Source organism: Chiloscyllium punctatum, chromosome 4 (genome assembly GCF_047496795.1).
Source record: "Chiloscyllium punctatum isolate Juve2018m chromosome 4, sChiPun1.3, whole genome shotgun sequence".
NCBI lineage: Eukaryota > Metazoa > Chordata > Chondrichthyes > Orectolobiformes > Hemiscylliidae > Chiloscyllium > Chiloscyllium punctatum.
This window is the reverse complement of record NC_092742.1, coordinates 97,066,722-97,076,360: the sequence shown is the minus strand read 5'-3', so window position 1 is coordinate 97,076,360 and position 9,639 is coordinate 97,066,722. Positions and strand designations below refer to the sequence as shown.

Sequence of the window (9,639 nt, the reverse complement as noted above, 5' to 3'; positions counted from 1 at the left end):
GCTGGGCCACAGGGCGGTTTGGTTGATTGGTGCGGGTGTCCCGGAGATATTCCTAAAGTGCTCTGCGAGAAGGTGTCCAGTCTCCCCAATGTAGAGGAGACTGCATCGGGAGCAACGGATACAATAAATGATATTGGTGGATGTGCAGGTAAAACTTTGATGGATGTGGAAGGCTCCTTTGGGGCCTTGGATGGAGGTGAGGGAGGAGGTGTGGGCACAGGTTTTACAATTCCTGCAGTGGCAGGGGAGGGTGCCAGCACAGGAGGGTGGGTTGTTGGGCGGCGTGGACCTGACCAGGTAGTCACGGAGGGAATGGTTTGTGGAAAGCGGAAATGTATGGGGACTGAAATATATCCCTGGTGGTGGGGTCTGTTTGGAGGTGGCGGAAATGTCGTCAGATAATGTGGTTTATGCGAAGGTTTGTAGGGTGAAAGGTGAGCCCCGGGGGCTTCTGAACTTGATACGGTTGGAGGGGTGGGATTTGAGGGTGGAGGTGCGGGATGTGGACGAGATGCGTTGGAGGGCATCTTTAACCACATGGAAAGGGAAATTGCGGTCTCTAAAGAAAGAGGCCATCTGGTGTGTTCTGTGGTAGAACTGGTCCTCCTGGGACCAGATAAGGCAGAGGCAGAGGAATTGGGAATACGGGATGGCATTTTTGCAGGAGGTAGGGTGGGAAGAGGTGCAATCCAGGTAGCTGTGGGAGTCGGTGGGTTTCTAAAAAAGTCAGTGTCAAGTCGGTCGTCATTAATGGAGATGGAGAGGTCCAGAAAGGGGAGGGAGGTGTCAGAGATGTCCAGGTGAGTTTAAGGTCGGGGTGCAATGTGTTTGTGAAGTTAATGAATTGCTCAACCTCCTCGCGGGAGCATGACTCAGGCTGCACAGTTGTTTTATTCTTTAAACAAGGTCTTTGGAGAAACAGAGCAGTTTTTGTCTGATCCCATTCGATGTTGCCCCAAGATACAAGAAGAAGGAGATGAACATACCCAGTACTAATCTCATCTCCTCCACTTTTGAATTCTTTTGAGAGTAGCTTATAAATTGCAGACAGTGCAATAAAGTGTCTCCTTACAAAACAGTTATTTTACAAATAACTGTAAAAACATAATGCAGAAGGAATACAAACATTTTTTATTATGAGCATCTTCCAGTCTGAGGGACCTCAGTACAAATGCAAGAGAGTGAGAGCCACAGACAGGGGGAGAGAGAGAGAGAGAGAGAGAGAGAGAGAGAGAGAGACAGTGACTGAACCACAGGCGCAGAGAGAGACAGCCAAATTATTAATTATAAACTTGAACAGAAGTGTCTGGTGGAAGTGAACATAAGATTATTAAACAAATGTACATCTTTCCTCAGAATATGTCAGTTGATATTATAAGCTCATTTCATGTTTTCATCTGCTAATGCTGGGAAGCGGCTGCTTGACACAAATTGTGTTATCGATGTTTAAAGATCACCAAGGCCATCTAAGTGTGGAACCACAGGAAATGGCTGAGATACCAACAAATGTTTTGCATCAGTACTTACTGTGGAGAAGGATATGTAAGTTAGAGGACTTGGGAAAATAAATAGTCATACCTTGAAAAGTAGCCAAATTACAGCAGCTGAGGTTCTAGAACCCTTAAAATGCATAAAGATGAATAAATCCCTGGAACCTGATCAGTATGTCCCAGAATTTTGTGGGAAGCAAGAGAAGAGATTACCAGGTGCCTTGCTGAGATATTTGTATCATTGATAGTCGCAGGTGAGTTGCTGGAAGACTGGAGGGTGGCTAATAGAGTTACAAGATTTTATTCAAGAAACGTGGACAAGAACATCCAGGGAACTATAGACCAGTGAGCCTGATATCAGCAGTGGGTAGGTTGTTGGAGGGCATCCTGAGGGGCAAGATTTGTATGCATTTGGGAAGGCATGGACTGATTAGGGATAGTCAACATGGCTTTGTGTGTAGGAAATGGTTTTCATGAACTGAAGTGAATTTTTTGAAGAGGTGACAAGGAAGATTGATGAAGACAGAGTGGTAGACACTGTTTTTATGGATTTTACTAAAGCATTTAACAAGCTTCAGTAATGTAGACTGGTTAGTACGGTGACATCACGTGATCCAGCGTAGCTGCAAATTAGCGGATAATATATATGGCAGTATTCTGTTAACTTCATTAACTATTCCATCAATATACTCCTGACTATCTCAACAATATTTCAAATATGTCCTTTACCATTGCAGAAGCATACATGTCAAACCATCCAAAACTGCTCTAATGATCATTTCCTGGATATATTGTAATATAAGCCAAAATGGCCATGACAATAACAACTTAAAGTAACCAACAATTTCTCAGAAACAGTTTTGAAGATTTATAGATTTTATTTAAGTACTGCGAGGAGAGACATATTGCTGAAACTATTTGTTCTTCACTTATCAGGATAAATGCGACAGTGCAAAATTTCAAATGATTATAGCAACTTTTCTTAGAGGAGAAATGCAGGTGCTGGTCAGTTGACAAGTCAACACTTTGACCAAGGCACTGCCATGGATAAAGGACCAGGGATCTAGATGCTGTCCATGCTTCAGCATTAATTAAAACAAGATGTTTAAGACTTGAAATATTCATTTAGAATGAAACTATGCTGTTGATAATCCAAATTTCTTCTTCATTGTATCTCTGTTTCAGGTCTACAAACATTTACTTGTTTGTACAGAAATTGAATATAGCTAAAAATAAAAAATACTGGAATGATTCATATCTTGCTTGTATTCAGGACTGATCTCAGAATACTACATATCGAAAGGAGAAATAGTTAATGCTGCGTGAGAAAATGGCGCTGAACTGTTAGTAAGTCACCTTGACTGATCAAGGTGTTACCACAGAGAATGCTTGAGGGAACTGTTGTCACCCAAGCTTTATCTAATACAGGGATGATGCAAAGCCTGGACAGTCAAGCATGAGAGAGTCATGTTGTGAACAAGACAGGTAAGCTAGGATATATTTTCGGTGTACTTTTGAGCACATTCAGTGTTGTTCAGTAAAAGTTGTCCAATCATAACCACATCTATTGATTGACACACTACTGTGATTTCTGTAAGCTCAAGTTTACTCATTACAGTCAGTATTGTGCCTCATGTGAACAGCCAAAGAGACACATTGTTTGGTCTTACCTGGAAATATTATACATAGGAGCTGAGCTAGTTACACGTGCAGATAGTGATTTCTATCCATACATAGGTATCAGCTGACTACAAACAAAAGGGAAATTTTGAAAGTGTGCGGCTTTGAGGAATTAGAAGCAGGATTGAACCAGGCCCAATAGATCCCCACAGCTTCCAAGGCCAATTGGGATTGATTGACAAGCTAACAGCCAGTGTCTTTCAGTATAAATGGTTCAGATTCTTTGGAGCTAGATATTTTTGTCCAGACGATCTCAAGCATCATTCAAAAACATTTCAAAACATGATTCAAGTTGTGATTTTCTGTCTCGGTTTAACACTTGAATGAAGTGTGTTCTGGATCGTGAAGATCGAGGGCAGTTAATTCAGTCGGCCTTACATGGGGCTTTAACGGGTGGGGCTACTTCCTTTCTTCATAGAAAGTTTTGAAATTGAGGACAAACCGATTTGCTGGCCGGGGATGAACCTTTTCTGAGACCAGATCCTCCATGTTATAGGATTTGTCAAGTTGCACGATGATGTGCCGGTTCTCCGGCCGCATAAACCAATCTCTGATGAGGAGTGAACCGGAAAAGTCACCTTCCTGAATGTTTAAGAGTGTCACCATGAGCTGCATTCCCTGTCTGTCCAGGAAGAGGTTGTCCTTCGTGCGCCGACTGCCCAGGACGATGGTATCGTATTTCCGATCTTTTGCGTAGTTGTCAATCATCTTGAGGCCTCTCGTGCCATCCAGGTGGTACACATCGGCTCCTTCTCCACCCTTCAGGGTGTCCCGACCATCCAAAGGGAGGAAGAGGTCATCTCCCCCTTCCCCACTCAGGACGTTGTCCCCTCCTGATCCGATCAGCACGTCGGCGTAACTGGTGCCGATGGCATTGTCCACTGCGTAGTACAAATCGCCGTCGGCATCCGCCCCGAGGCCGAAGCCAACCTCCAGGTTCACCAGCACCCCCCGGCCCTTCTCAGGATCTCCCGCAAACAAGATGGTGTCTGAACCACTTCCACTGTGAACTCGGTCTGCCCCCGGTCCCGGGTAAAGGATATCGTTGCCGGCACCGCCCAGGATCCAGTCTGTGCCTTCACCGCCGTGGATTTCATCGGCTCCCTGACCCCCGGACAGATAGTCCTCCCCAGCTGACCCCTGGAGGGTATCGTCTCCTCCACGTCCCTCCAGCACGTCGGTGTCGGAGCCCCCGATGATGGCGTTTGGCAGCGCATTGCCGATGATGAAATTGCGCTGCTGGCGCTGACCATGGACTGAGACGACCTTATCCAGGGAGGGCACGGACGAGAGGTTCAGGTGCTGGCTGCCTTGCAGTGCCATGTCCACATAGAGAGTCTGCAGCCCGTCCTTGGTGAAAGTGAACCAGACCCCGTCACTGCTCCGTCCCACCAGGTGCTGGTATGCCTCCCCCTGCAGATATTTGAACAGGGTACAGGAGAGACCCGGGGTTTTCAGGTGGATGTGTGTCCACATGCTCCACACCCGGATTTGGGTGAATTTCGCCGGAACCAGAATCTGATCCATGTGCAGGTCCTCGGCGTAATTGTTGATGGTGCACGTGCCCTTAGTCAGGACGTACGTGTCACTACCATTGCCCCCCTCTGCATGGCAGTTTGTTGGACCACAGTCAATATAATTGTTTCTCTGGTTGCCGTAGATCCAGTTCTGTTGGGAGGAGCCAATCAGTTTGACAGCGTGAGCCAACGCTTGGCTCCGGGCATCTATAAGAACGGTGTGCAGCTTGGAGTTGGACTTGTCCACCGCAAAGACCTGAGGGATGAGGTTGTGGTAGGAGATAGGAGGCGGCGGTGGGATGTAAATAGGTAACAGTGGCAAGGAAATATTAGGCAGTGACACGGAAGGGACGGTTTCCTGGATGTATTGATCCGGGAGCGTAAAAACTACACCATCCTGACTACGCAACATCAAGTGGCGATGTGCCCCATCCTTGAACCAGTCCATCAGGATGATTAAACAGGGGGACTGCTTTCGGTTCCGAAGGTAAGCATTGGGTGGATTCGGTTCAAACACTAAATCCTCAAAGTCTTCAGGTAGCAAAAGGAAATCCACCGTCTCCTTTGTGTCCTCATTGTCAATGGTGATTGGGAACAACCAGGTCCATTGGCAATCGATAATGTAGGTGTCGCTGCCACCTCCCCCTTTCAGAAAATCCGCTCCCCCCATCCCACTCAGCACGTTGTTTCTCTCATTCCCGTATAACCGGTCATTGTGGTGAGATCCCAACACTGTCATGATCTGCTGGTTCCCGGGAAATGTGGCCAGGTGAAATTCTACACCGGACTCTCGGCCACTGAAGTCTACAATCATTGGTTTGATCTCCGGCCTTGAAGAGGTGTTTGACACTTGGAACATGACAAAGTCGCCGCTGATGAAGGTGACGTGCTGCCAGGCCCAACCTCCTCGCCAGTTCTGGAGAATCACACAGGCCCCCGCTTGGGAAACCGTGTCACGGATCTCGAGGTCGCCGTTGTCCCTAACGGTCACACCGAGGTTCTGGTGATCGGAAGGCAGATGGACTGTGTCCCATTCCTCATCGCTCGACCAGTTATTGATGGTGTCGCAGGCCTTGTCCGCCTCGATCACGTAGGTGTCCCTCCCGTCACGCCCCTCCAGGTAGTTGGCACCCTGGCCACCCCGCAATACGTTACCCAAATCATTGCCGCGGATGGTATCCCCATGTTTCGTACCAATCACTGAGATAACAGAGCTCCAACTCACTTCACTCAGGTCTACAGTCTCTGGTTTGTCATCAATGGGTGAGAAGTCGAGAGAGATCGCTTGGAGTTCAATCCAGTTGTTCAAGGTGGCATCACCAATGGTAAAGGTGACGTAATCGTTGCTCCTGAACTTCATATGACGGTACTCGTCTCCCAGGAACCAGTTCTTGACCCACACTTGATGCTGATTGCCGAAGAACAGCCTCAGGTGGTGCTGGGATTTCTTGGCGGAGATCTGACCAAAGGAGACATTGAAGAGGAGCCAATCTGTTGCACCGTCCACTGCGTGATTATCGATATCAGTCACTCCTCCCCACTCGGGAATGAAGTACAGATCTTGACCATTGTCCCCCTGCACGCTGCTCCTCTGGGGCCCGAGGTAGAAGGCATCCCCACCGTCCCGTCCCCGGAGAGTGTAGTAATAGTCGGAGAGGGAGTATGTGAGCTTGGCTCCCTTGGGGAGTTCCTGGACGGTGTAGAAGCGGTTCGGCCGGGAATTGCCGGTGTAAGAGCCATGTAGTGTGCTGCGGTCCTCGGTCAGGGATCCGATGACCTCCTGGGTGTGCACGTGGATGAAGAACAGCAGAGTGACCGATTTCTTGATCAAGTGAACTCGTTGGGTCTCTCCCACGCCAGCGACCAGGTCGTTCACGGAGCAGTGAGTGGGGAAACAGTGCTTTCTCTCAATGGTTCCGGAACCTACTGGATCCGGCATCCGGACTGTCATACAATTGGCATCGTCCAGCTCAATGTCCAGTGCCCCCCCAAAGGCAGAATCCTTCCCAGATAAGAAATTAACCATCCCATGGCACCCATCGGCTTGGGTGTCCTCGGTGACTGTAAAATAACTCTCAGCACTCTTCAGCTCCTCGATGAATTTCATATCTTTGCGATGTTGCTCGTCCAGCTCCGGGATTCTGTAAATCAGAGACAACGGGGAGAACTCACCCACCACATCCAAAAGACTCTGAGCAATATCTCGGAAAGCGAGGGCAATGCCCTTGAGAACTGCGAGGCAGCGCTGACCAGTCGATGCCCCCGGGGGTAAGGAGTCCAGGCTGCCCTTAATCTCCGAGTAGAGAGGGTCCAGGCCGAGTCTGATGATGGTCAGAGCCAGGGTGACAGGGGCCATTTCTGGCCCGGCCAGCCCCGTCAGTAAGATGGCAGCGTCCAGTGCTGCGTCAGCATATCCGAGCGGGCTCTCCCTCGCCACGTCCTCGTAAATGTTGAAGGCGGCAAAAGCGGTGGAGAGCACTGGTGCCTCAGTGACCTTCCCCAGCTTGGACATTTGTCCCAGGAGGCTCTCGGCTGCTTCGCCCTCCATTCGGGCAGCGATACTGGTCAGGGCACGGCTGGCAGAGTCCTCGAGAAGTCCCGAAATGGCCCGGTTGATGCCCGCCAATTCGCCCAGTCCGTGGACCCCCTGTGCCAGCATGATGCCACCCTCCACATCGCGGCCTTGCTCCAGGAATGCTCGGGCTCCCTGGAATCCCATGAGGATGCCATAGATGCCCAGGGCATGGTTAACTCTCTCCATGGCCTGACTCTCACCCTCTGAGACCTGGTCCAGCTTCTGGAAATGGTCATCCAGCAGCTCCTCCGATGCCAGCTTCTCCACCTTGGTTGGGATTTGAAGCTCCTTCACGATAGAAGGGTCACTTTTGCTCTGGATTTCGACAGTTAAACTGCCCTTTTCGAAGTGGGCCGAGTCTTGCACAACCTCATACTCCACCCTGTCCAGCTCCTCTTGCGATTTCACGCTCTGCATTACCTCCCTCTCTAAATACCGTCTATCCTCAGCCATTTTCAAAGCCAGCCTTGGTCGGAGGCTCTTCCCCAGCACCGAGTCTTCCAATTGGCTCATGTAGTCGATCATATCCCGGCTCAGACTTTGCCGGAGTTGACTCTGCATTGTTGGAGTTTTCGGTAGGTGGTCGGAAACCTGGTCCCTGAGGAGGTTGTCCAAAATATTCTGATCAGACTCTGGTGGCAGGTTGTGGCTGTCCTGTGTCAGTCTGAAATGTGCTGACTTTCCCACCATCCACTTTCTCAAGACTCCCCGGGATCGATCCCTCACCATGTCCAATGGGACTGCCTCCAGGCCGATTTTGGCATGGTTAGTCCCCCAGGTACCCCCACCGGCCATGGGGTTGCGGAAAACTCGGGCATTTCGGAGCAGATCACCAAGCAGAGAGTTCATCAGCACCATCCTGGGATCCCTCACCACCTCCGCTAAGTGAGTTGCCGCCACTATCACTGCATCATGTTCATTGACATTCTGACTGATCTTATCCGTCTCTCCAGTCACCCAGGCTATGGCATTCTGCTTGAAACTCTTGGCTGCATTCATGTTCTGTAAAAGACCCCTGTAGGTTGGATCAAATTCTCCCCTCGGGAATTCACCTCCCGGGAGGATGTACGGCTCAATGTAAAAGTTCTCGAGATTGATCTTCAAAGTGAATTCACCAAACTGTATGAATCGGTTTTCATTCCTCATTCTGGTCATAACATTCCAGTATGCCCTGTGTATTATTTTCTTCAGTGCCTCCGTAGGTTTTGGAACACTGTTTTCGAAAATCTTGCCCCATATTTCAATCATATTGTTTTTGTCCAGGTGAGGGATCCCTAGCCTTTCCCATGCCCTCCTCACTTCCACCTTATTCCATTCTGATTCGAGAAGCCTAAATCTCAGGTCTTGACTTTCCTCGATCAGTTTTTTCACATTGGCCAGATACTGTGGAAAGTTCCGGAATACTCTCACTTCAACAGTTTCTTCATTCTGACCAGATCCTCTTGTCTTCGCAACTTGCTCCACCTCCACATCCTTGGCCATTTCAAATATTTCAATGCTTTTCTCCTGAATGATCTCATCCAATTTTGTGTCCGGGATCAGGTATCGTTCCCCATCATGGGACCAAATTAAATATTCTGGGTTGTCTACCAGAGGGTGGATCTCTTCATCTGGGTCGAGTGTGTGTGCCCAGTACAGATCCTCATCACCAAGGTCTTCAAGCTGGTTATCTTCACCCAGCCTCACCCGACGTCGGTGACTGGCTTCATGCCGGAGCCAGTCTTCACCGGAATCTGATGTGACTTTGGTGCCGTCTGGGAGGACGCTGACCTTGGTGGTCCGGGCCGACAGGGAGCCCACCTCCAGTCCATGGTTCCGTAGGTCAATCAGAAGATCCCGGACGAAGAGCTCACCTTCAGAGCCCGCTCCAACATTGCAGGCCACCAGGCTGAGAGACTGCACCGATTTACTGGGGAAGGAGAGCGGTGATTCAGCTCCACGGAGAGCGAGGATTGCCTCAGAGAGCTGATGGGTGGTCAGCTCTCCCAAGGTGGCCTCTTGGCTTGAGCCGTGGCCAACGACCACCAGCTTGGAGCGGCTGGTCACCTCGGGGACACTCCCCTGGGATGTCGATTTCAGATAAGTGAAGCCTCGTCCGTTCCACTCTAGCAGGGTCCTGTATTCCCCGGCCTGGATTTTCTGTTTGTTGTAGATCCAATCGGCTGCATCTTGCACAATCTGATCAGATTCCATCCTGAGGATCACTGTGTGATCCTTACCGTCTGGGAAGGAGCCACCGATCTCTTCTCCAACTTCCTGGAAATTGTTGTTCTTTACCTGGAGTTGGGGGTCGGGGGATACAAACAAATAGGGAGAGTCTATGGAATAATCTAGAGTGTAAATGACCTAACAGTGTATTGAATGGAGTAGCTAACTT

General features: G+C 49.4%; 1 protein-coding gene across 1 annotated transcript in view; it reads right to left on the bottom strand.

Annotated features, from left to right (window-relative positions):
- Nucleotides 1–2,384: 2,384 nt before the first annotated feature.
- Nucleotides 2,385–9,639, bottom strand: part of LOC140476556 (uncharacterized) — a 32,389-nt gene continuing 25,134 nt past the window's right edge. The window contains exon 5 of the mRNA XM_072569340.1: nucleotides 2,385–9,539. Coding sequence (XP_072425441.1) covers nucleotides 3,570–9,539 — 5,970 coding nt within the window. The 3' untranslated portion in view covers nucleotides 2,385–3,569. The remainder of the gene's footprint in view (nucleotides 9,540–9,639) is intronic.